Source organism: Papio anubis, chromosome 12, assembly GCF_008728515.1.
Source record: "Papio anubis isolate 15944 chromosome 12, Panubis1.0, whole genome shotgun sequence".
Taxonomy (NCBI): domain Eukaryota; kingdom Metazoa; phylum Chordata; class Mammalia; order Primates; family Cercopithecidae; genus Papio; species Papio anubis.
Window position 1 is genome coordinate 5,594,780 of NC_044987.1, and position 27,864 is coordinate 5,622,643.

Below are 27,864 nucleotides of genomic sequence, written 5' to 3' on the forward strand. Positions count from 1 at the left end.
ATTTTTATTTGTGAATGTTTTTATGTTGCTTAATTTCTGATGGTTATTTGCATGAATCATATTAATAGTATTGACAACATTTCTTTCAGCACTTAAAAGATGTTTTCTTTTTGTCTTCTCCTCTTTCTTGTTTCTGGTGAGAGGTCAGCTGTTATTTATACTTTTCCCCCATGAGTCATGTTTGTTTTTTCTTTATAGATTGAAAGGTTTTTTCTTTATCTTTCCTTTTCAAAATTATAATTATGATATGTTTAGTACTGATTTATTCATTTAGTTTGGGGTTCACTGAGTTTCTTAATTTTGAAGCTGATGTTTTCACATATTTTGGAAGGTTCTCATCTGGTATCTCCTAAGATATTCTGCTTCATTCTCTCTTATCTTCTTCTGATACTCCAATTATATTTGTGGTTATCTGTTTGACATTCTCTTAGGGAGCTGAACTGTATTGTTATTTTTGTTCATTGTTTTTTTCTCTTAGTGATTCAATGTGGATACTTCTTATTGACCTGTTTTCAAGTTCACTGCTTCTTTCATTTAACAGTTTGCTGTTAATATCTGATATAAAAAAACATTTTTGGCATTTTCTATGGAATTTTTTTCGTAGTTTCAATCTCCGCTGGATTTCCCATATTTTCTTTTGACTACTCTAAGTACCACACATATGTGGAATCAAGTGTCTGTCTTTTTGTGATTGGTATATTTAACATTAGCACAGTGTTCATCCCTGTTGTAGCGTATGTCCGAATTTTTTTCTTTTTAAAGGCTGAGACTGAATAATATTTCATTTTGCATGTTGGTGTACATGTGTAAATGTGTGCACCACATTTTGATTATCCAGTCATCTGTTGATGGACATTTAATAATTCTCCTTTTAAGTTTTTTGAGGACCACCATTCTGTTTTCCATGGTGGCAGTACGAACACCACCAATAATGCACAAGGGTTTCAGTCACTCTAATTTGAAACCAGCACTTGTTGTTTTCTGTTTTTGGATAATAGATGTCCTTATGTGTGTGAAGTGGTATCTCATTGTAGTTTAGATTTGCATTGGCTGATGATTAGTGATTTTGAACATCTTTTTGTGTGCTTTCTGGTCATTTGTATATCTTCTTCAGAGAAATGTCTGTTCTCCAGTACTTTGCCCATTTTTAAATTGTTTTTGTTTTTGTTATTGTTGTTAGATGATAGGATAGGAGTTCTCTCATTTTGAACCTATGGGTCTCATTGCATGTGAGATTGGTGTCTTGAAGACAGCATACCACTGGGTTTTGGTTCTTTATCCAGTTTGCCACTGTGTGTCTTTTAATTGGGGCATTTAGCCCATTTACATTCAAGGTTGGTAGTGGTATGTGTGGATTTGATCCTGTCATCATGATGTTAGCTGGTTATTTTGCAGACTTGTTTATGTGGTTGCTTTATAGTATCATTGGTCTGCTTATTTCAGTGTGTTTTTGTAGCAGCTGGTAACAGTTTTTCTTTTCCATATTTAGTGCTTCCTTCAGGAGCTCTTGTAAGGCAGGTCTGGTGTTAACTAATTCCCTCAGCATTTGTTTGTCTGAAAAGGATCTTATTTCTCCTTTGCTTGTGAAGCTTAGTTTCACCAGATATGAAATTCTGTGTTGGAATTTTTTTTAAGAATGTTGAATATTGGCTCTCAATATCTTCTGGTTTGTAGGGTTTCTGCTGAGAGGTCTGTTGTTAGTCTGATGGGCTTCCCTTTGTAGATGACCAGACCTTTCTTTCTAGCTGCCTTTCACATTTTTTCTTTCATTTTGACCTTGGAGAATCTGATGATTATGTGTCTTGGGGATGATCTTCTTCTGAAGTATCTTACTTGAATTCTCTACATTTCCTGAATTTGAATGTTGGCTTCTTTAATTAGGTTGGGGAAGTTCTCATGGATGATATCCTGAAATATGTTTTCCAATTTGGTTCCATTCTGTTCATCTCTTTCAGGGGCACCAGGGTGGTTGTAGATTTGGTATCTTTTACACAGTCCCATATTTCTTGGAGGTTTTATTTATTCGTTTTCATTCTTTTTTCTCTATTCTTGTCTGTCTTATTTCAGAATGCCTGTCTTCAAGCTTTGAGATTCTTTCCTCTGCTTGGTCTGTTCTGCTATAAATACTTGTGATTGCATTATAAAATTCTTGTAGTGTGTTTTTCAGCTCTATCAGGATGGTTACATTATTTTCTATACTGGCTATTTTGTCTGTCAACTTCTGCATTGTTTGTCATGGTTTTTAGCTTCCTTGGATTGGGTTTTAGTGTACTCCTGTAGTCCAGTGATCTTCATTCTTATACATATTCTGAATTCTGTTTCCATTTCAGGCCAGTTCAGGACCCTTACTGGAGAGATGATACATTCGTTTGGAGAATAGAAGGCATTCTGGCTTTTTGAGTTTTCAGGGTTCTTGTGCCGATTCTTTCTCATCTTTGTGGGCTTATCTACCTTCAGTCTTTTAGGTTGCTGGCCTTTGGATGTTTTTTTCTCCCTTTTATCCTATTTGGTGACCTTTAGGGTTTGATTGTGTTATAAAGGGGATTCAGCGGATTGGCTTCATTTCTGGAAGTTTTTTGGGGGGGCCAGTGCTCTGCTTCCAACTATATTGCACCCAGACTTTGTCCTTTGTCTCCTTGAGGTTAGTTAGGAATTTACTGTGTCAGTGGAGGCCAAAGTGCTCGTGGACTGCTGGTCACTACACTCCAATGGGTGGTGACGGTCAAAGCATTTCATAGTGTGGTGATAGCAGGGTCCATCCTTGTAGCAGCAGCTGCAACAGAGTGCTAGTGGATGCCAGCATGCTTGCCTTCCTGTGGGCGTTCACCACAGTGGCAGAGGCAGCACAGCTGTGGGATGCGTGGAGACCCCTTGTTGGTTACTTTGCACACAGTTGTGCTGGAGGTGGTGTTGGCTTGGGAGCTGGTGGGTGCGGCTCTGGGTGCCTTCTCTGTGCCCCATAGCAGAAGTGGTTGCTCAGGTGGGAGAGGATTCACTGTTCTCTGTGCAGTGTTAGTATAAGGGCAGGGTACAGGCAGGGTTGGGGTTGGCTGGTTCTGCCCGCCAAGGCTCCATCTACAGTGGCGGTCGGCAGGTGGAGGTAGGGTGGATTGCACTCTTGTTCACTGGTGGAGAAAGGAAAGCAAAACCTGCCCACACTGACATATACCAGCAAAGTGATGTGGGGAGTTGCCATGGCTTCAGGGGAGGCTGACATATGGGGAGGGAATGTGGGCTCATGCATGGTCATAGGTGCCGCCCCACTGCAGCTCTCCACAGGTCAGCATGGTCCACCAGTGCAGAAGCTATGATACAGCTCCCAGGACATGCGAGGCTGGCCTGCAAACATGTGTGGCCAGGCTGGGTCCTTGGGAGAGGCCAGCACACCAAGGGATGGTCAAATTGGACCAGCCCCATCTGATGGGCAAGACTGTCTTGCAGAGATCAGGTCTAACAGTTCCCCTTGAACTAAAGTCACCTGTGGTTGCAAGTTGAGCCTAGGAGCATGGCCACTCCTAAATGTGCTCTGCTATGGATGCTCCTGCATCAAACCTTCTGGGCTCCACATCAGCTGGCTTGCTGCCCCTACCACTTCTCTAAGAAGCTCTCCCTGCCAATTCAGTGTCCATGGTGGTTGGCGGGGGGGGGGGTCTCTTCCTGCCAGGGTTTCAGAGGCCTGTGGCAAGTGCAGGTTGCTCCTTACCAGTTCAACTCACCTGTTCCCCTGGAGCTGTTAGGATCCAGGAATGAGTCCTGGTGCAGTGCACAGTAGGGCCATGCAGGATTCCCAGCTTTCTCCCCCTTCAGCCCAGCTTCTGTGTCTTCCCTGTGTACACTCTTGATGCCTTGCCTCTGAAGATTTATTAGAAGCACACCAGTCAGCTCAGTCTCTCGGTGGGAGCTCTTTCACCTGGCTGCATCTAGTCAGTCATCTTGCTCTCCCCCACCACTTATAATTGTTGTATCTTCTTTGTGTATTGAACCTTCTATTAATATATAATATTCTTTTTTGTCTCTAAACTTTTTGGTTTAATGTCTGTTTTATTTATTTTTAGTGTAGTCACCTCCACTCTCTTTTGGTTTCAATTTGCATAGAATATCTTTTTCCATCCTTCCACTTTCCATCTATTTGTGTATTTGGGTCTAACGTGTATCTCTGATAGCCACCGTATATAGTAATGCATCACTTAACAGGGTTATTTTCTGAGGGATATATTATTAGGTGATTTTGTAGTTGTGAATATCTTTAAAATGTACTTAGAGAAGGTATAGCCTACTATATACCCAAGCTATCTGGTATAGCCTATTGCTTCTAGGCTACAAACCTGTTCAGAATGTTACTCTACTGAATACTATAGGCAGTTGTAACACAATGGTAAGCATCTGTGTATCCAAACATGTCTAAACATGGAAAAGATATAGTAAGAATGTGGTTTTGTAATCTTATGGGTCCACTGTGATATATGCAGTTCGTCATTGACCAAAATGATGTTATGGTGGCACATCACTGTAATTGAATTATGTTACTTTGTTATTCTGCCAATCTCTGTCTTTGATTATACAGTTTATTTCATTCACATTAAAAGTAATTACTGATAAGGAGGAACTTCTCTCGTTTTTCTATATGTTTTCTTTGTGTCTTATAGCTTTTTTGTTCCTCATTTCCTGCATTAATGCTTTTTAAATGTGTTTAATTGATTTTTTTATTGTGAAATGTTTAGATTTCTTTCTTATTTTCTTTTGTTCACATTCTATAGCTGTCTTTTTGTGGTTGCCATGAGGATTACATTCAACATTCTAAAGTTATAACATTCAAATTTGAATTTATGCTGGTTTAAATTTATTAACATAGAAAAACTCTGCTCCTATAATAGCTCCAACGTCTCCTCTTTTGGTTGTTGATTATCACAAAATCACATCTTTATACATTTTTCTGTTCTGAAACATAAATAAATAATTTTTAAAATGTATTATTCTTTGAAATGATGTAGGAAAGGATGTGGAATTACAAACCAGAGTTAAAATAATGCTAGCTGCACTTTGGGAGACTGAGGCGGGTGGATCACGAGGTCAGGAGATCGAGACCATCCTGGCTAACACAGTGAAACCCCAGTGAAATCAGTAAAATAATACAAAAACTTAGTTGGGCATGGTGGTGGGCGCCTGTAGTCCCAGCTACTCAGGAAGCTGAGGCAGGAGAATGGCATGAACCCAGGTGGTGGAGCTTGCAGTGAGCCAAGATCGCACCACTGTGCTCCAGCCTGGGTGACAGAGCAAGACTCCATCTCAAAATAATAATAATAATAATAATAATAATAATAATAAATAATAATAGTAATGCTAGCCTTTAGACTAATAATTTTCTTTTAAGTATTAGTCTCTGAAATCATTTAGATAAAAAGTAGAGTTACATATCATTGTACAGTAATACAGGCTTTTATAATTGTCCATATATTTATCTTTATTGAGTTCTTTCTTCTTCATATGGCTTTGAGTTAGTAGTGTTTGTATGTATGTGTTTTAATTTATTTTACCCTGCAGGACTTCCTTGAGAATTTCTGTGTGGCAGGTCTAGTGGTAATTGACTCCCTCAGCTCTTCTTTATCTGGGAATATCTGAAGTTGGGTTTTTTAAAATCTGGGAGCATCTCCCTTACTTTTTAAGGACAGTTTTGCTGGTTATGGAATTAGTGGTTGCCAGTTCTCTTAGCACTTTGAATATATTGACCTGCTGTTTTTTGACCTTTAAAGTTTCTAATGGGAAATCCCCTAATCTTATTGATGATCCCTTGCAGGTGTTGAGTCACTCCTATATTGACTCTTTCAAGCTTGCCTCCTTATCTTTGTATTTTGAACATTTGGTTATCAGGTATCTTAGTGTGGGTCTCTCTGAGTTTATCTTACTTAGAATTCATTGAGTTTCTTGGAGGTTTATATTCATGTCTTTTATCAATTTTGGGAAGTTTGGGGCCATTATCTTTTCAAATAATCTCTTTGCCCCTTTCTGTCTCTTTTTTTATTCTGGTACTCCTACATATGTATGTTGGTTTGCTTGAGGGTGTCCCATGGGTCCCTTAGGCTCTTATTACTTACCTTCAATCATTTTTTCTTCCTATTACTCAGATTCAGTCATTTCTATTGTCTTATCTTTAAGTTAACTAACTCTCTTTTCTGCCTGCTCAAATCTGCCTTTGAATCCCTCTAGTGAATTTTTCATTTCAGTTTTTATACTTTTCAGCTACAAAATTTGATTTTGGTTTCTAGGCTTTTTACCTTTTTATTGATATTTCTATTTTGTTTATATAATGTTTTCTTGACTTTTTCCACAACTTCCTTTAGGTCTTTGAACATCTTTAAGATAGTTGTTTGTCTTGTAAACCTACTATCAGATCTTTTTCAGAAGCAGTTTTTAATTTCTATTTTTATTTAAAAAATTTGTAGAGATGGTGTTCTATGTTACCCAAGCTGGTGTTGAACTCCTGGCCTCAAGCTATCCTCCTGCCTCAGCCTCCCAAAGTACTGGATTACAGATGTGAGCCACTGTGATTCATTTTGATTAATTTTTACCTTTGAAAGGTTCATACTTTGTTTCTTTATATGCCTTGTGATTTTTTTTTTTTTTTTGAAAAATGGACATTTGAATCTAATGATGTGGTAACTCTGAAAACCAGATTCTCCTCCTTCCCCAGGGACTGCTGTTTTTATTGTTTTTGTTTTTTTGATTGTTATAGTCTATCTCTGTGCCAAAGATCAGTCTGAGTTGGAACTTAATGTCTTCTTTGGTCTTTCCTAAGCCTGTACCTTTCTCTGAGCATATGTGGTCACTTTCTGATTTTCTCTATAGGTGCAGTTGCTTTTGAATGTCCTAGTCTATTATATTTTCCCGAAGGAGGAAAAAGAGAAAAATAAAGGGGGACAGGGAAGGAAGAGGGTGTTGGCCCTTTATGTCTGCTGGAAGTCACTTTAGCCAGAGGAGCATGGGCCTGCAAACAGTGGAGCTAGGTGTAATGGACACATAGCTATTTGCACCTCTGCAATTCAAAGCAGTGATCTGCAGTCATAGCATAGATCTCTGAAATTTGGAGGCAGTGTTCTTTTTGTCTATCTTGGCTCTTGTAAGGTATGTGTATGCTGCTCCAGGAGTATGTGCATAGCTGCCTGCTATAGGGGTGGCGGGGGTATAGGGAGTTGTTATTTTTTAAGTGCTGATGTTGACCAAAATGAACTACAGTTTCCCATACAAGCCTTCCCTTGAAAGTTGCAGGCCTTCAGTAGATACCAGAGTTGTTACAATAGTTACACACCAGACAGATTCTGCCAGTGCAGTTATTGTCTAGGTGGAAAGATGGATTCCTGATGCTTCTGAGTCTGCCATTTTTCCAGAATCTTCTCTTTCTCCTGTGCTTTTGCATATTGTTTGCCTATTGAACTGTATTTTAGAATCTCTATTATATTTAATTTACATTATCTTTCTTACTATTTTTATATCTGGCCCAATTCTGTGTCTGCTTTATTTTACCCTTGCTTCTCGTGACCTCATATGTCACATTTGCTTGCTTATCTGTGTGTTTTGTAATTATTTCATGTGAAATATATGAAAAAACAGCTGAGACCAAAGTCAGTAAACTTACCTTCAGGAAAGGGCTTATCTCTTCTTCTTTCAGTCTGTTGAAGTGAGGTGCTGCATCAGGCTGATCTCTATTTGATACAGATCTGGTCTTTTATGACAGCTTTACTTTGATTGAGTTTATTACTACTTTAAATATTTTGAAGTTAAGGTTCTGAGATTTCTTTCACAAGGAAAATTGAAGAGTGGTGAGATGCTGAAGATATCTTTGTGCTTTGCTATGAAGCCCCAAATCTTCTGAGCTGAGGGAGAACATGTTTTCTTTCTCTGCTTGCAGCCTGGTCGCTTCTTCTCTTGTCTGTCCAGTTCTTTCCCCCAGCACTTTATGCCTCTGGTGAGCACTCTTGCCCTTGCCCTACCCAAGAGCTTTGAGGGTAGCTGTGAAGGCCTGCTGCAGTTTCTCCCAGCTCTTCTGTGCCACCTCCATCCTTCAGTTGTTAAGTGTCCTGAGTGCTTTCAGAGGGGTATCTCCCAGTTCTCTTTTCCCCTCTGTTTCACTGCCATGCTCCCAGTCAAGGGAGGTTAGCTGCCTTGTGCTTGGGGAGGCTTCCCATACTTCAAGGTTCATTCTCTCAGTTCTCTTCCTCCCCTGCAGCCTTTGGTTTACTCACCCGATGCCCCTGGTGTGTACCTGTGGGAATCAGCTGGTGGGTGAGTGTCAACTCTCTGCTACAGGGTGCTCCTTGTAATTTTAGTTTATCACTTTAGTTTATATGCAGTCACTCAAGGTTTGGCTGGTTTCTCCTTACCCCGTCTAATAAAGATTCTTTTTTCTCTTGTATCTCTGCCAGGCGTCCAAGCACATCTTTGAGTCTCTTCTGTCTCATGAAAGTGTTGTCACTTTCTGAAAGCTAGTTCATGTAGGTTTCTTTTCACCCTTAATTATTTGATTTCTTTTAAAAACTATGCTTTTGTCATTAACCTGGCTTTTTTGGGCTACTGGGAGAATGATTGTTATCTTGTGAACAACTTCTTAGTATCTGAAGTTTAAAAAAATACTTTGTGATACCACTTTCCTCAATAGAGAATATATCTCCGTCAACCTTGTATTTCATATAGTATGAATTATAATGGTACATTACATTTATTAAGTATTAGTTACCTGGGTGGACACTGTCCATGCATCATCGCATTTAATACCCACAAACTTGAAAAGACATAATATTGTGTCATCCTCAATTTCCAGCTGAGAGCCTAAGCAGGTAGGTCAATATTACATAGCCAATTATAAACACATTTGTCTGTCTCTGGGACCACGTTTGCAAATTGACATCCAAAGATGGGGTAGGTGTATAACGTAAGTGAGTAAAGCAAGTGGGGAATAAGAAAAATAACAAAGCAAGTAGCATGATGAATGACAGTTAATACTCAGCCTAGATACTAGCAAGAAAACTAGAGGGTAGTCAGCTCTGTGGCAGACTTTCTTGGGGAATATATACCTCATTTAAAGGTGATGGTCATTTCTCAGCTGTAGCTGTTGTTGCCCATGTGAGAATGTAGGTCCAGTCTTCCCAATTTTCTGATTTTTCAGTAGAAGCCAGAAATCTGTATCATGAAAAATACGTGTTGGTAGCTGGTTTAAATAAAACTAAAATCCAGTCTGCAGACCTACATGGTGAATTTTTTTTTGAAATTTTAAATTTCAAATCTTTGTGGATACAGAGTAGGTTTATATATTTATAAGGTATATGAGATGTTTTCATGCAGGCATGCAGTGTGTAATAATAGCATCATGGAAAATGGGGTATCCTTCCTTCAAGCATGTATCCTTTGTGTTACAGACAATCCAGTTATACTATTTTAGTCATTTTAAACTGTACAATTATTATTAACTATTGTCACCTTGTTGCTATCACATATTAGGTCTTTTTCATTCTTTCTATTTATTTTGTACCCATTAACCATCCCCACCTCCTCCTTACCCCACTACGTGGTGATTCTGAAATTAAACATGTCCATAGACCCAACCTGTTACCTGAGCAGCCAGTTTTTTATCTATGTAATAAGGTCTGAGCTCGTTTAAACTGTTAAGTCATACTATCTCTCAGTGCTTAGTTTCATGTATGTACTAAATAGATTAAGGAAGTGAAGACCCTTAGATGTAAGCTACACTATATTTTATCTGAAACACCAAGTCCTTCATTCATCTGCCTTAAGCAATAAAGTTCTTATATAAGGTATGTCTCACATTAAGCTGATGCTCACCTGGAGATGATGCTCCAGGTAATATGAATTCTTAGTTTATTCTTGTTCACTAATAATGACTTTCTTTCCCTCTCCTCTTTTTTTTCTGTGATGTAGCTTTCACTTTCAGAAGAACAGAATGAAGTAATGAAAAATGGCTGTGAATCTAAAGAGCTGGTCTACCTCGTGCAGATTGCTTGTCAGGTGATTTTGTGAATGTATTCTCCATTTCATATGAAGTTAAAAATTAGGTTGAGTGATTATTTAGATTTCTTTCTATAACGTGATTTGCCTAAAGGATTATAATCCACAGAAAAATACTTATATAATACTGAAATGAGATTGTGCAATAATGATTATTGTAAGAAAATAAATGGTATTCTTTTAAAACAGAAATAAGTGTATTCGTACAATACTACATGGAATGTGGAGTTGAGCATTGCAACTTGTATGTCTTCTCTTTGCACTTTTAGAAAGTTCCTAAGGCTTTTGACACTTATGAGTAAATAACAATGACTGTGGTAATCAAGATGTTTTCATTCTTTCCCACAGTCACGTTGGCATTTCTGCATGTACTCAGAGTTGAAGTCTTCTGTTTAGTAGAATTAGTTTTATAGATATTTAATCCATACCCTTAAGTGAAAATACCTTTATTAAGACTAAAGGAAAGATATTTATTGATCATTACATTAAGTGATTCAGCTATTGATCACATATTATAGCAAAATAGTAGCTTATGTTGTCTCTGCTTCAGATGCACACTTTTTCTAACTGAGACATTAAGTTTCTCTTTGGTGTGACAATAGGATATGTGCATGTTTTTGTTGTTATTTCTTGACTTTTAATATTAGAACTTTTTTGAAGGTAATGACCATGACTTGCTCTTAATGAGACTTAAAATATGTCCTTTGTAGCATTGATTATTTCCCCCATCATGTAAGCACTTAGTATAGTTCTTTTATTCACTTATTCTACATTCTTTAAGCTTTTTGCCTACTGGTGAATTAGTCATTGTAAAGAAAGTATTTAGGAGGAAAGCTTTCTTCTATACAAAGTTTTCAGCTATCTTTGGGAGACAGTAATATATGGGCATTTATATTTTTTCTCAAAAAGTATTAATCATGTACCTGAAGCTAAATGATCCAGAAAAGTCCAGTGCTTTCATCATGTGTGATATACTGAAGTTTTTAGTTGTGGTCACCTTAAGGAAAACCTTCCAGAATTAAGTGCGTTTCTTTTTAGGAGTCAGAGTATAGGATTGGAAATCTAATTTTAGCTTGTATATAAATAAGTAAGATGGCCAAATTCACACATTGTTTATGTATGTTTTATTGCATGTCACCTCAGCTTCTTTGAGAATGTAGGGAAGCTCTTAATTACTAAGTTTCATGCCATATTTCATAAAATGCTTCCATTTGGTGAGTTAATTTTTAAGTGAAAATATTGAGTGCATTTATGATAAGTTATTACTAATAGATGGATGGAGATCATATCTTTTTTATCTAGAGTACATCGTTGGTGTGTCAGGAATGAATTTCTTAATCCCTCTACAACCTAAGACGTTTTAGTGTCTCTTTTTCTCACCATTAATTTCCATATGCTTCGAGAATGCAAATGTTCTTATTCTTATGAACAAAACATAACATCAACAAAAATTAAAAAACATCTGTGCTGTTTTTAAAAATGACCTTCAGAAGGCAAGCATGGTATTTTGGTACCAAATATTATAATGTATAATTGTTACTTGATTGTATATTCATGTGCAGTATTGGTGACCTAGATAGATAGTTCGTTTCCTGGTATAACTATCTCGTCAAGCTTCTTAAAAAATTTCATACTACTTGGTATGCCATTTGTTATATCAAAGTAGTAACTAAGTGCATTGTAATAATGCATTTGTACCTGTTCTTTGCCTCATTATATGTAATCATTGATATATTCCCATGGCCTACCCCTGTATTCTTGCCATATTGTGTTAGCCATAAAGCATATTAAACTAGAATCATACTTTTTTATAACTAAGAGAGAAAAAGATGTACAATTAGACCTTCCAATTTTGCAGAGGAGGAAACTGAGGTCCAAATTACTGAAGTGGCTGTCCTAAGCGATATTGAATGTTAGCAGTGGGGACTGTGAGGATTTCAGTTTCTTGACTGCCACCTTTTTCTGTGTCTATTTCAGTCTATAACAAAATTTGAGAAATTGCTTCATCTTCAGATAAGACCACCATTATACACTGATGTAATCTGTTTCAGAAGTTATTTACAAATTCTATCTCTGTCAGTTTCTACTTTTTAATAATATCACTTGACATTCTTTTTATTTAACCAAAATTCTTGGTCTTTCATCTTAACCCTTTCTTCTCTTGTTCTGTTAGCTTATAAAAGTGACAAATTGATTGACTGTAATCGTTTTTCTTTCTGTAAGTTAAGTGATACTGATTTCTTTCAGTCTTATCTTGGAAACTTTGAAATGTGTCTATGCCTGCCCTTAAAAGTTTTTATTTCTTTCTAAATTGTGAGCCCAGAAATGTAAACTCTCTTCCAGTTTACATTTGGAACCTTCAAATCTAGAACCCCTACGGGAGCGCCCAGGCCAACTGGGGACTGAAATCTTAGTGATAGTAAAAGTATTTAAACAGCTGATACAGCATGGACCCAAAGCAATAGAACAGATACTAGTTATACAGATCTCATTTACCTGTCTTGGTGTGTCTTAGCTGAATATTAGCCGTGGATAAAATGCTCTTTAAGCTGTCTTGAATGATAAGGCTGTAATGCTGTGGTGAGCCCGCAACTCCCTCCCTTTCATAGTAATTAATTAGAATTACATGTCGTGCTGCAGATATCCCCTCTCTTATCTTTTTATTCTGTTCTCTCAGTAAATGAACAAAAGTGTCTGTTTAGAGAACAAACAGACCAGCTGCTGTGGATGAGGAACCTTCTCAAGAAAGTTAATGTATTTAGGTTGAAATTCATGGAAATTAATAAAAATTCTCGTAATCTCAGGAATATGTCATAGTAGATATGAAATTTAATAATTTTAAAAGGCCAAAATTAGATAAACCCTGACACTAATTATACTGAGCCCCACTACACAGAATAAAACGTTTTATGAGTTTAACATCAGTGTTACTAGGTCCTAAAAGTATTCTATCTTTTATTGCTTTATTCTTTAGCAAATAAGCATCAGCTTTTAAATGTTCATTTTAAAACGGCAAATTTAAGCCCAGCTGTGGTGGGCATTTTTTTCTACATGTGCTGTAATAAAAGTCTTGTTTTGATCTTTTCCTTCTGTAAATCTAGTTTTGTTGGTATAAGAATAATGGTTGCTTAGTAAAATACTTAGGATTTTAATGTTTCACTGTCAGTTTTATAGTAGTTGATGTTAATGGTTCCTATTTAAGTAAAAAGTGTATTAACTACCTTTGTATTTTAAGCAGAATTAATCAATATTTAATAGTTTGATTTTTCTGAAGATCAAGTATTTTATAAATACATACAGTAGCCTGAATGCTCTTATGTCATGGTAGGTGGGGTAATCACTTGGTTTCAGGGGAATGCTTCCTTGCCTCAAAATATCTCCTGTGTTCTAATGTTCTCTTGCTTGAAATTCCATCATCAAAAATGCATTCCCTGGTATTAAATAACTCCTTTTCCATTCAGGGCATTAGAAAATGCTGTTAACTACAGGAGTGGGAGTAAATATTAACGTTTATAGAACATATGTATATGAACAAAATATATACGCAGATTGCCAGGACTTTTATTTAAACCTCATAATGCTTCTGTGAAAGGTAGCTGTCATTTATTCCCGTTTCATAGATGAGTAAAGTGCTGTTCATTGATGTTGAGTAACTTGCATACATTTCTGTATTTAGGGTAGGTCCAGGCTGAGATTTAAATCAGGTCTTTTTTTTTTCCCTCTGTCTTTTCATTGAACTTCACCCATTTAAAAAGATAATTGATAGCCTCCGTTGTTTTTCAGATAATCCCATAACAAAGGGACTTCCAAGGACATGAGCAAAGACTGTTCTTAGAACGGCAGTTATTTCTAAAATTTGTCCATTTCTTTTCCATTTTTATTGTTACCAAGCTAGCTCCAGCATGATCTCTTGTTTGGGCTGATGTTTGCATCCTATAGTCTATTATAACCTTATGAACTGCCAGAATGGTGTAAAATGTAAATCAAATCTTGTTACTATCATGGTTAAAACTCTTGAATAGATTCCTACTGCATGTAGAACTAAACCCAAACTGCTTACCAGGGTCTATGAGGGTCCTACACAATCTGGGTATCCCTGCCTCCTCTGTATCATTTCAGGACAATCCCTCCTCACTCCCATGCTGTGGTCACACCAGTTTTCAGGCAGTTTGTAAAAGGGCCAAAGTTTTTTTCCTGTAACAAGGCCTTGAACTTTGATCATCCCATGACTCTGTTCACACCGTTGCCACATCTGGTAGCTTCTCAGTCTTTAGGACTTGATTTAGATACCACCTCCTTAGAAAGGCTGTTTCTGACCCTATGCGAAGTAGATCCTTATTTCTTCAGAGTATGAAACTATCATTTTATTTATGTGTTTGTTTACTTTAAAAAGTATTTGTTTTCCTCACTAGAAACAAATTCTAAGAAGTCTGGTTTATTGTTTATCATTTCTGTATCGCACCTCTGGTGCTTACTACAGTGCTTAGCACCATGTGAGTGGTCAGTAAATAACTAGTGAATAAACGAGTGAAAGAGGAACAAATTCTTTTCATAGAAATCTGATCCTACATACATTGCATACATTGGGATATTTTTTTCTCATTCTGCTTCCTCAGCCTTATCAAGAATTGTTGATTTTTGTCAGCTTGTATAGTAGTAATTGGTAGTAAGTAGTAATGCTTGCTCCTTTTTTTTTTTTTTTTTTTTGGAGACCGGGTCTCTCTCTGTCACCCAGGCTGGAGTACACTACAGGCTCGACCTCCCAGGCTCAAGTGATCCTTCTGCCTCACCTGGCTAATTTTCTACTTTTTGTAGAGACAGCGTTTTGCTGTATTGCCCAGGTGGTCACGAACCAGCTCAAGTGATCCACCTACCTCTGCCTCCCAGAGTGCTGCAATTACAGGCATGAGCCATTGTGCCCAGCTGGTAGCAATAATTCCTAAGATTAAGAATTAGCAAATTAAAATTTCGGCAGGAGTATATAAGGAAGAGATTTTGATTTATTCCTTTACACAGTTACTGAACTTTAAAAATACTCTGTTTATTCAGTCTGGAAATTGATCAAGGCTCTATTTTATTTATTTATTTATTTATTTATTTATTGAGATGGAATTTCACTCTGTCGCCAGACTGGAGTGCAGTGGCGCAATCTCGGCTCACGTTAACCTCCAACTCCCAGGTTCATGTGATTCTCCTGCCTCAGCCTCCTGAGTATCTGGGATTACAGACACACGCCACCATGCCCAGCTAATTTTTGTATTTTTAGTAGAGACAGGGTTTTACCATGTTGGCCAACATGGTCTTGAACTCCTGACCTCATGATCCACCCGCCTCGGCCTCCCAGAGTGCTGGGATTACAGGTGTAAGCCACCGTGCCTGGCCAATCAAGGCTATATTTTTACATATGAAAGTACTTTACATTTAAAGTTCTTGTTTTATATCTGCTGAAAATACAAAATATTTACTAGTTTTATAGTTTTACTCAGCGAATTTAATGTAGTTTTAGATGATTTGCAAGTTATGTGTTAGAGTTTTAATTTTATAAGTGGAGATGTATATAAAAGATCAGACATTTTGCTGGCCTAAAAATATGTTTAAGAAGTTGAAAGAAATCACTTCATGAATATATGAGGAACTGCATTTTGAAATCTAATTCCCCGCATTAACTTTTTGAAGCTCTGAAGGCATTTGTGTGGTTGGTAGTTGACACTTTTTTTTTTGAGTAACACTGCTTAGATGGAAGATGATTATTTTTCAAAAAATCAGTAACTTTTTATTTTTCAGACAAGTTTTGCATTCACAGCAAAATTGAACAGGAAATAATAGAGTTCCCATATGCTCCATGTTCTGACACACATGTGACATCCCCCACTGTTGACGTCCCACACCACAGTGGTACATTGGTTATCATTGATGAACCTACATTGATACATCATTATCAAAGTTTATAGTTTACATTAGGGTTTACTCTTGGAGGTGTATTTTCTGTAAGTTTAGAAAAATGTAAAATGACATGTATCACCAGTATAGTATCATACAGAATAGTATTATAAAAATCCTCTGTGCCCCTCCTATTCATCTTTCCCTTTGCCCTAACCCCTGGCAACCGCTGATCTTTTTACTGTCTCCATAGTTTTGCCTTTTCTAAGATATCACATAGTTGGAGTCATACAGTATATAGCCATTCACTTAGTAAATATGCATTTACATTTCCTACATGTCTTTTTATGGCTGAGAGTTCATTTCACTTTAGCACTGAAAAATATTCATTGTCTGGATGTACCACATTTTATTTATTCATTCATCTACTGAAAGACATCTCAGTTGCTTCCGGGTTTTGGCAATTATGAATAAAGTTGCTGTAAACATTTGTACACAGGTTTCTGTGTGGACATAAGTTTTCAGCTCATTTGGGCAAACACCAAGGAGCATGATTACAGGATTGCATGGTAAAAGTGTTTTTAGTTTTGTAAGAAACTGCCAAACTGCCTTTGAAAGTGACTGTGCCATTTTGCATTCCCAGCAGCAGTGAATGAGAGTTCCTGTTGCTCTATATCCTTGCCAGCATTTGTTGTCAGTGTTTTTGGATTTTGGCCATTCTAATATGTTATGTAGTAGCATTTCATTGTTTTAATTTGGAATTCCCTAATGACATATGATGTTGAGCATTTTTATATGCTATTTACCATCTGTATATCTGTGTTCTTTGGTGAGATGTCTGTTCAAATCCTTTGCCTGTTTTTTAATTAGGTTGTTCATTTTCTTACTGTTGAGTTTTATGAATACTTTGTATATTTTGGTTTACAGAGCTTTATCAGTGTGTCTTTTTTGGTTTTTTTCTTTTTTTTTTTTTTTGAGACAGAGTCTCGTTCTGTCGCCCAGGCTGGAGTGCAGTGGCGCAATCTCAACTCACTGCAAGCTCTGCCTCCCGGGTTCACGCCATTCTCCTGCCTCAGCCTCCCAAGTAGCTGGAACTACAGGCGCCCGCCACCGCACCTGGCTAATTTTTTGTATTTTTAGTAGAGATGGTGTTTCACTGTGTTAGCCAGGATGGTCTCAATCTCCTGACCTTTTGATCTGCCCGCCTCGGCCTCCCAAAGTGCTGGGATTACAGGCGTGAGCCACTCTGCACCCAGCCTAGTATGATTTTATTATAAGTCTTGAAGTCTAGTAGTGTCAGCCTTCCAACTTTGTTTTTCTTTTCTTTCAGTGTTGTCTTGGTTTTTCTGGGTCTTTTGCTTCTCCATAACACTTTAGAATCACCTTATCAGTATCAACAAAATAACTTGCTGGGATTTTTATTGGAATTGTATTGAATCTGTAAATCAAGTTTGGAAGAACTGGCATCTTGACAATATTGCTTTCTTATTCATGAACATGCAACATTTCTCCATTTATTTAGATCTTTGACATCTTTCACCAGAGTTTTGTAGTTTTCTTTTTGTAGCTATTATGTGTATTTTGTTAGATACATAGCTATCTGTGTAGTTTGGTTTTTTATTGCTACTATAAACATTAATATATTTTTAATTTCAAATTCCCCTTGTTGTGTGTTGGCTCATGCCTGTAATCCCAGCATTCTGGGAGGCTGAGGTAGAATTGCTTGGCGACTGAGGCTAGGAGATTGATATCGGGGCAACATAGTGAGATCTCATCTCTATAAAAAATTTAAAAATTAGCCATGTATGTTGGTGCATGCCTGTAGTCTCAGCTACTTAGGAGGCTGAGGCAAGAGGATCGCTTGAGCTCAGTACATTGAGGATGTAATGAGGCATGATTTTCCACTGCACTCCAGCCTGGATGACAGAGTGAGACTTTGTCTCTAAAAAAAAATAATAATGAAACCAAACAAGATTTCTCTTGCTCATTGCTGGTATGTAGGAAACTGATTAGCTTTTGTGTATTAACCTTATATTCTGCAGCATTGCTGTAAATCATTTATTAGTGCCGGGAGTTTTTTGTCAGTTCTTTTGATTTTCTACATAGACAGTCCTGTCATCTGCAAATAAAGTTTTATTCCTTTCCTTGTGTTTCCTTTTCTTATTGTTTTAGCTAGGAATTCTGGCACTGTTTTGAAAATAATTGATTATGGAACATCATTGCTTTGTTTTTGATCCAGGCGGGAGAGTTTCAGTCACCATTAAGTCTGATGTTAGCTGTAGGTTTTTTGTAGATGCTCTTTCTCAAGTTATGGAAGTTCTCTTTATTTCTGGTTTGCTGAGAGTTTTTTATGAATGGGTGATGGATTTTCTTAAATACTTTTCTGCATTTATTGGTGAAATCATGTGATTTGTGTTCTTCTTTAGCCTGTTTATGTGATGGATTACATTAGTTGATTTTCAAATGTTGAACCAGCCTTGCATACCTGGGATAAATCTCACTTGGTAGCGGTGTATAATTGTTTTTATATGTTGTTGGATTATAGTTGCTAATACTTGAGGATTTTTGCATATGTGTTCATGAGAGATACTTGTCTGTAGTGGTTTTTTTTTTTGTCTTAGAATGTCTTTGTCTGGTTTTGGTCTTAGGAAAATGTTGGCCTCCCAGAAGTTAGGCACTTCTCTCTGTATCTGTCTTCTGGAAGAGATGTAGAGACTCGCTATAATTTCTTTCTTAAATGTTTGATAAAATTTACCAGTGAGTACATCTGGGCTTATTGGTGTCTGTTTTGCCAAGCTATTAACTGTTAATTAGATTTCTTAAAGGCCTATATTTGTTTCTTTTTGAGTTTTGGTGGATGTAGCTTCTTAAAAATTGGCCAGTTTCATCTGTGTTACAAATTTGCAGGGATGGAGTTGTTCCTAATATTTGTTATTATTCCTTTTAATGTCCATGTGATCTGTAGTGATGGTCCTCATTGATATCTAATGTTAGTAATTTGTGTATTTCTCTCTTTTTTTTTTAAGTTAGTCTGGCTAGAAGCTTCTCAGTTTTATTGATATTTTCAAGCAATTAACTTATGGTTTTGGTAATTTTCTTTTTTCAGTTTTGTTGATTTGTACTCTAGTTTTTAGTATTTTCTTCTTCTCTTTACTTTGGATTTAATATGCTCTTCTTTCTCTAGTTACCTAAGGCAAAACTTAGATTACTGTTATTAGATGTTTCTTCTTTTCTTTTTTATTTCAGTAGCTTTTTGGGGAAGAGGTGGTGTTTGATTATATAGATAAGTTCTTTAGTGGTGATTTCTGAGATTTTGGTGCAGCATCACCTGAGCAGTGTACACTGTGCACAATGTGTAGTCTTTTATCACTCACCTTCTTCCCATCATCCCCCTGCCAAGTCCCCAAAGTCCATTGTATCATTCTCACGCCTTTGTGTCCTCATAGTTTAGCTCCCACATTGTACAAACATACAATGTTTGGTTTTCCATTCCTGAGTTATTTCACTTAGAATAATGGTCTTCAACTCCATCCAGGTTGCTGTGAATGCCATTATTTTGTTCCATTTTATGGCTGAGTATTATTGCTTGGTATACCACATTTTCTTTATCCACTCATTGATAGATGGGCATTTGGGCTGCTTCCAGTTTTTGCAGTTGCGAATTGTGCTGCTATAAACATGTGTGGGCAAGTGTCTTATAATGACTTATTTTCTTCTGAGTGGATACCCAGTAGTGGGATTGTTGGATCAAAAGGTAGATCTACTTTTAATTCTTTAAGGAATGTCCACACTGTTTTCCATAGTGGTTGTACTAGTTTATGTTCTCACCAGTTTTCCCTTTTTACCACATCAATGCCAACATCTGTTATTTTTTTATTTTTAAATTATGGCTATTCTTGCAGAAGTAAGGAGGTATCACACTGTGGTTTTCATGTGCATTTCCCTGATATTTAGTGATGCTGAGCATTTTTTCATGTTTGTTGGCCATTTGTATATCTTCCTTTGATAACTGTTTATGCCCTTAGCACACTTTGTGGTGGAATTATTTGTTGTTGTTGTTGTTTTGTCTTGCTGATTTATTTGGGTTCCTCGTAGATTCTGGATGTCAGTCCTTTGTCTGATGCATAGTTTGTGAAGATTTTGTCTCACTCTGTGGGTTGTTTATATACTCTGCAGAAGATTTTTAGTTTAATTAAGTCTCATCTATTTATCTTTGTTTTTGTTTCATTTGCTTTTGGGTTCTTGGTCATGAAGTCTTTGCCTAAGCCAATGTCTAGAAGAATTTTTCCAATGTTATCATCTGGAATTTTGGTGGTGTCAGGTCTTAGATTTTAGTCTTTGATTCATTTCAAGTTGATGTTTGTATAAGGTGAGAGATGAGGATCCAGTTTCATTCTTCTACATGTGACTTGCCAATTATCCCACCACCATTTTGTTGAATAGGGTGTCCTTTCCCCACTTTATGTTTTTATTTGCTTTGTCAAAGATCAGTTTGCTGTATTTGGCTTTACTTCTGGGTTCTCTGTTCTGTTCCGTTGGTCTGTGTGCCTGTTTTTATACCAGTACTATGATGTTTTAGTGACTGTGGCCTTTTAGTGTAGTTTGAATTTGGGTAATGTGGTACCTCCGGATTTGTTCATTTTGCTTAGTCTTGCTTTGACTATATGGGCTCTTTTGTGGTTCCATCTGAATTTTAGGATTTTTTTCCCTAGTTCTGTGAGAAATGATCATCGTGTTTTGATGGGAATTGCATTGAATCTGTGGATTGCTTTTGGCAGTATGGTCATTTTCACAATATTGATTCCACCCATGAGCACGGGATGTGTCTCCATTTGTGTGTGTCATCAGTGATTTCTTTTGGCAGTGTTTTGTAGTTTTTCTCATAGAGATTTTTCACCTCCTTGGTTAGGTGTATCCCTGAGTATTTTATTTATTTATTTTTTTGCAGCTATTGTAAAAGGGGATGAATTCTTGATTTGGATTCTCAGTTTGGTTGCTATTGGTGTATAGCAGTGCTATTGATTTGTATACATTGACTTTGTATCCTGAAACTTTACTGAATTCATTTAGCACATCTCAGAGCTTTTTGGATGAGTCTTTAGGGTTTTCTAGGTATACAGTCATATCACTGGTGAACAGCGACAGTTTGACTTCCTGTTTACCAGTCTGAATGCCCTTTATTTCATTCTCTTATCTGATTGTTCTAGTTGGGACTTCCAGTACTATGTGAAAAGAAATGGTGAAAGGAGGCATCCTTGTCTTGTTCCAGTTCTCGGGGGAATACTTTCAACTTTTGTTCAGCATAATGTTTGCTGTGGGTTTGCCGTAGATGGGTTTTATAAGGTATGTCCCTTCCATTTGCTGAGGGTTTTAATCATAAAGCAGTGCTGGATTTTGTCAAATGTTTTTTCTGTGCCTATTGAGATGATTGTGTGACTTTTGTTTTTATGTTTATGTTGTATATTACATTTATTGACTTGGGTATGTTAAACCACCCCTGCATTTCTGGTATGAAACCCACTTTATCATGGTGTATTATCTTTTTGATCCTCTCTTGGATTCAGTTAGCTAGTATTTTGTTGAGGATTTTTACATCTGTTCTTCAGGGATATTGGTCTGTAGTTTTTGTTGTTGTTGTTGTTGTTGTTGTTATATCCTTTCCTAGTTTTGGTATTAGAGTGATACTGGCCTCATAGAATGATTTAGGGAGGATTCTCTCTTTCTCTATCTTTTGGAATAGTGTGATTAGGATTGGTACCAGTTCTTTGAATGTCTAATAGAATTCAGCTGTGAATCCACCTGGTCCTGGACTTTTTTTTCTGTTGGCAGTTTTTTCTTATTACCATTTGAGTATTGCTGCTTGTTATCGTTATGTTCAGAGTTTCCATTTATTCCTGGTTTACTCTCGGAGGGTTGTATAGTATATTTCCAGGGATTTATCCATCTCCTCTAGGTTTTCTAGTTTGTGCACATAAAATTGTTCATAGTATCTTTGCATGATCTTTTTATTTATGTGGTATTAGTTGTAATAGCTCCCATTTTATTTCTAATTCAGCTTAGTTTTATCTTCTCATTTCTTTTCTTGGTTGATCCTGCTAATGGTCTAGTGATTTTATTTGTCTTTTCAAAGAGCCAGTTTTTTCTTTTCTTTTTCTTTTCCATTTTTTTTCTTGTTTCAATTTCATTTAGTTCTGCTCTGATCTTGGTTGTTTCTTTTCTTCTGCTGGGTTTGGGTTTGGTTTGTTCTTGTTTCTGTAGTTCCTTGAGGTGTGACCTTAGTTATCTATTTGTGCTCTTTCAGACTTTTTTGCTGTAGGCATTTAATGCCATGAACTTTCCTCTTAGCACCACTAGTGCTGCATCCAAAAAGTTTTGATAGGTTGTGTCTCTGTTATCGTTCAGTTCAAAGAATTTTTAGATTTCCATCTTAATTTCATTGTTGACCCAACAATCATTCAGGAGCAGATTATTTCATTTCCAGGTATTTGCGTAGTTTTGAGGGTTCCTTTTGGAGTTGATTTCCAATTTTATTCCACTGTGGTCTGAGAGAGTACAAGTTATAATTTCAATTTTCTTAAATTTGTTGAGATTTGTTTTGTGGCCTATCGTATGGTCTATCTTGGAGAATGTTCCATGTGCTCATGAAAAGAATATATATTCTGCAGATGTTGGGTAGAATGTTCTGTAAGTATCTGGTAAGTCCATTTGTTCTAGGGTATAGTTTAAGTCCATCATTTCATTGTTGACTTTTTGTCTTGATGACCTATTTAGTGCTGTCAGCAGAGTATTGAAGCCCCCCACTATTAATGCATTGCCATCTGTGTCATTTCTTAGGTCTAGTAGTTATTATTTTACAAATTTGAGAGCTCTAGTGTTACATGCATATATATATAGGATTGTGATATTTTCCTGTTGGACTAGTCCTTTTATCATTATATAATGTCCCTTTTTGTCTTTTTAAGCCATTCTTTAAAGTTTGTTTTGTCTCATATAGGAATAGCTACTCCTGCTTGCTTTTGGTGTCCCTTTGCATGGAATATCTTTTTCCACCCCTTTACCTTAAGTTTATATGAGTCCTTATACTTAGGTGAGTCTCTTGAAGACAGCAGATACTTGGTTGGTGAATTCTTACCCATTCTGATATTCTGTAATCTTTTAGGTGGCGCATTTAGGCCATTTACATTCAACATATCAAGATATGATGTACTATTCTATTCTTCATGCTAGTTTTTGCCTGAATGCCTTATTTGTTAGTTTTTCATTATATTACTGTTTTATAGGCCCTGCGAGATTTGTGCTTTAAGGAGGTTCTATTTTGGTGTATTTTGGAATTTTGTTTTAAGATTTAGAACTCCTTTAAGCATTTCTTGTAGTTCAAGCTTGGTAGTGGTGAATTCTCTCAGCATTTATTTGTCTGAAAAAGACTTTTTTTTCCTTTCATTTATGAAGCTTAGTTTTTCTGGGTACAAAATTCTTGGCTGATAATTGTTTTATTTCAGGAGGCTAAAGAGAGGCTTCCAATCCCTTCTAGCCTGTAAGGTTTCTGCTGAGAAATCTGCTGTTAATTTTTTGCCTCACAGCTCTTACGATTCTTTTCTGTAGAAACCCTGATGACTGTGGGCCTAGGTGATGATCATTTTGTGATGAATTTCCTGGGTGTTCTTTGAACTTCTTGTATTTGAATGTCTCGATCTCAAGCAGGGCCAGGGAAGTTTTCCTCGACTGTTCCCTCAAATATGTTTTCCAAACCTTTAGATTTCTCTCATTTCTTGGGAATACTAGTTACGTTACGTTTAGTCATCTAACATCATCCCAAACTTCTTAAAGGCTTTGTTCAATTATTATTTTTTTTCTTTGTCTCTGTTGGATTGGGTTAATTTGAAAGCCTTGTCTTTTAGTTCTGAAGTTCCTTCTTTTACTTGTTTGAATCTATTGTTGAAACTTTCCAGTGTATTTTGCATTTCTCTAAGTGTGTCTTTCACTTCCAGAAGTTGTGATTTTTTTTAATTGTGTTATTTCTCTGGGGATTTTTTTGTCCATATCTTGTATTATTTCTAAAATTTCTTTAAGTTGGTTTCACCTTTCTCTGGTGCCTCTTTGAGAAGCTTAGTAATCAACCTTCTGGCTGGGCACAGTGACTCACGCCTTTAAACCTAGCAGTTTGGAAGGCTGAGGTGGACAGATCACCTGAGGTTAGGAGTTTGAGACCAGCCTGGCCAACATGGTGAAACTCTGTCTACTAAAAATACAAAACCAGGTGTGGTGGTGTGTGCCTGTAATCCCAGCTACTCGGGAGGCTGAGGTGGGAGAATCGCTTGGACCCGGGAGGCAGAGGTTGCAGTGAGCTGAGAACGTGCCACTGCATTCCAGCCTGGGTGACAGAGTGAGACTCTGTCTCAAAAAAAAATAATAAATAAATAATTAACCTTATGAATTATTTTTCTTGAAATTCAGAGAGTTCGTTTTTGTTTGGATCCTTTGCTGGTGAGCTGACGTGATCTTTTAGGGGGTGTTAAAGAACCTTGTTTTGTCATCTTACCAGAGTTGTTTTTTCGGGTTCCTTCTCATTTGGGTGGACTATGTCAGAGGAAAGATCTTGGCTTCAAGGTCTGCTGTTCAGATTCTTTTGTCCCACAGAGTGCTCTCTTGATGTGGTGCTCACCCCCTTCCCCTAGGGATGGGGCTTCCTCAGAGCTGGACTGCAGTGATTGTTATTGCTTTCCTGGATCTAGCCACCTGGCGGAGTTACCAGGCTCCGGGCTGGTGCTGGGGAGTGTCTGATGTGATCCATCTTCAGGTCTCTCAGCCGTGGATGCCAGCACCTGCCACGGTGGAGGTAGCAGAGGAGTGAAGTGCGCTCTGTGAGGGTCCTTGGTTGTAGTTCTATTTAGCTTACTGGGTTTTTCGAATGCTCGTTATGCTAGCAGTGAAGTTGTCACATGGACAGATTCAGGTCCTGTAGTTAGCCAGGTCTTACAGGTCGTGGAATTAGCTGTCGTTTTCTCCTTTCTTGGAGCAGTGTTTTAATGAGTTGCCGTAATGGCTTGAATTGGTTTGCTTCCAACCAGGCGGTGGCGCTTTCAAGAGCATCAGCTGTGGTAGTATAGAGGGGGTACAAGCTTGGCCTCAGGGGCCTAAGGTCTCCTGGATCCCTAGTTTGGTTTTTCAGGTGAAGGGTGAGGCCATGGAGTTCCCAAGAGATTAGGTCTTTTGTCTTCAGCTATCAGGGCAGGTAGAGAAAGACATCAGGCGGGGGTAGGGTTAGGCGTGTCTGAGCTTGGGTGAGAGTTGCTGCGGGTGCTTTGGGGGATGGGGTGTGATTCTCAGGCCATTGGAGTTATGATCTAAGGGGGATTATGACCGCTTCCGCTGCATCATACAGGTCGCTAGGGAAGCTGGGGAAAGCTGGCAGTGACAGATTTCATCCAGCTCCCATGCAGCCAGGAAGGCCAGTCTCACTCCCACTGCCCCCCATCAACAGTGCCAAGTTTATATCCAGGCAGCTGGTGAGCAGGGCTGAAATCTTGCCCCAGGCTACAAGCCTCCCTGCTGAGAAAACACTCAAGGCTTTCAGGCTTCCCCCCCCCCCCCCCCCATCTACCTTGTCTTCTGTACTCCTATCTGTACTTCCTGTTTGCTTCCCCCACCCAACCTGGATTCTGCCCAGGAAAATTTGTGCCTCGTCAACGTTATTACAAAATGGAGCTGGAATTTTCCTTTTTCCTGTGGTCTGTCCCCAGTTCCACTGGCAGCTCTCCCAAAGAACCCCTGTGAGGTAAAGTCAGAAATGGCTTCCCTGGGCCTCCCTAGGGACCAGGAAGTGCCCAGTAAAGTGTCTACAGGGCTCTTCCAGCTGCTGCTGCTACTTTTGTATTTCACTCAGCTCTCTAAGTTTTTTTCTGCTCTAGGTAAGGTTAAATCTTTCTTCCATGATCTGGATTTTCAGGTTCCCCAGTGAGGAGGTATGTTCAGAGGCAGACTTCCCCATTTCACACTTTGGACACTCACTGTTTTTCGGCTGTCTCATGGAGTTTGCAGCAGCAAACTGCTTTTTTTCCAAGGGTTTGTGAATGCTTTTGGTTTTCCTGGTATGTTCCTGTGATGGTTCTGGGAGCAAAAGTTCATGATGTGAGTCTCCACATGCTGTTCTGTCTGTCCAAGTGGGAACTGCAAGTTAGTCTTGCCTCCTAGCCACCATTGTTCTCCTCTGTTCTTTTCTAATGTGTGCATTCAATGCTATAGATTTTTCTCTAAGCACTGCTTTTACTGCCTCCCACAAATTTGGGTAAGTTGTATTTTCATTTTTATTTGGCTCAAAATATTTAGTAATTTCTCTTGAGATTTCTTATTTTACCCGTGTTTTATTTAGAAGTGTGTCATTTGTGGTCTCAGTACTGAAAAGAGGTCCTGATCCAGACCCCAAGAGAGGGTTCTTGGATCTTGCACAAGAAAAAATTTGGGGAGAGCCCATAACGTGAAAGCAAGTTTATTAGGAAAATAAAGGAATAAAGAATGGCTGCTCCATAGGCAGAGCAACAGCATGGGCTGCTCGTTGGCTATTTTTATGTTATTCCTTGATTGTATGCTAAATAAGGGTTGGATTATTCATGAGTTTTCTAGGAAGGGGGTAGGTAGTTCCCAGAACTGAGGGTTCATCTCATTTTTAGATCATATAGGGTAACTTCTTGATGTTGCTGTTGCATTTGTAAACTCTTGTGGTGCTGGTGGGAGTGTCTTTTAGCATGCTAGTATATTATAATTAGTGTCTAATGAGCAGTGAGGGTGACTAAAGGTCACTTTCATCACGATCTCGGTTTTGGCGGGTTTTGGCCGGCATCTTTACTGCATGCTGTTTTATCAGCCAGGTCTTTGTGACTTGTATTTTGTACCGACCTCCTGTCTCATCCTGTGACTTAGAATGCCTAACCTCCTCGGAATGCAGCTCAGTAGGTCTCAGCCTCATTTCACCCAGCGCTTCTTCAAGATGAATCCTTCTGGTTCAGACTCCTCTGACACTCTGAGAGCAGACATATTTTGAATTCTATTTTTTAAAAACTCGTTATGGTATGTTTTATGCCCCAGAATGTGGTCCCCAAGATACAGTGACTGTTCCATATGAGGCTCAGAAGCATGTGTAATCTGTTGTTGTTAAGGTATTCTATCAATATCAATTATATCCCGTTGATTGATGGTACCGTTAAGTCAACTATTTTCTTACTGATTTTCTGCCGACTGGATCTATTCATTTCTAATGGGGGGGTGTTAAATAATTTCTTATAGAGGGTGTTAAATAATTACAACTATAATTATTTCCCTTTGCAATTTAATCAGTATTTGCCTCACAGTACTTTCATAGTCTGTAAGCACATAAATATTAAAGATTGTTTAATTTCTTCTTGGAGTATTGATCCATTTGACATTACTCAGTGCCCCTATTTATCCCTCATAACTTTCTTTGCTCTGAAGCCTGCTATGACTGAAGTAAATATAGCTATTTTTGCTTTTTTAATTAAAAAATTAATATGGCATATCTTTATCATTTTATTTTAATCTATCTTATCTTTAAAGTTGATTTCTTTTAGACAGGTGGGTCCTGTTTTTGATCCACTCTGACAATTCGTCTTTTAATTGGTATGTTAGACCATGATGTTTAAAGTGATTATTGATATAGTTGGATTAATATCTGTCATTGTTTGTATTTATTGCCTTTGTTCTTTGTCCCTATTTTTGTTTTCCATACTTTGTCTCCTTTTTGTGTCTTTTTTTCCAACTTATTGTGGTATATATATAATTATCAAATAAAAATTACATATATTTAAGGGGTAGAATGTGATATTTTGATATGTGTATGCATTGTGCAATGATTACTGCAGCTAAGTTACATATCCATCAGCTCACAGTTGCCTTTTTTTGCGTGTGTGGTGAAAACATTTATGATCTATTCTCTTTTTGTGTTTTTAATTGAGCATT

General features: G+C 37.6%; 1 protein-coding gene and 1 long non-coding RNA gene across 6 annotated transcripts in view; one reads left to right on the forward strand and one right to left on the reverse strand.

The window, feature by feature from the left end:
• Positions 1–24,504, reverse strand: part of LOC108582090 — a 101,194-nt gene extending 76,690 nt beyond the window's left edge. The window contains exons 1-2 of the long non-coding RNA XR_001895298.3: positions 24,434–24,504; positions 9,066–9,171 (exon numbers count right to left, since the gene is read on the reverse strand). This is a non-coding gene — a long non-coding RNA (uncharacterized LOC108582090). The remainder of the gene's footprint in view (positions 1–9,065; positions 9,172–24,433) is intronic.
• The window catches only part of ARHGAP32 (Rho GTPase activating protein 32), a 221,007-nt gene that overhangs the window by 77,733 nt on the left and 115,410 nt on the right, over positions 1–27,864 (forward strand). For 4 of the 5 annotated variants that reach the window (XM_009187662.4, XM_003910951.5, XM_009187664.4 and 1 more), the window contains one exon: positions 9,928–10,014. In XM_009187662.4, coding sequence (XP_009185926.2) covers positions 9,928–10,014 — 87 coding nt within the window. Of the gene's footprint in view, positions 1–9,927; positions 10,015–21,182; positions 21,238–27,864 lie in introns of those variants that run through there. The other variant, XM_031652801.1, reaches the window with a different exon arrangement.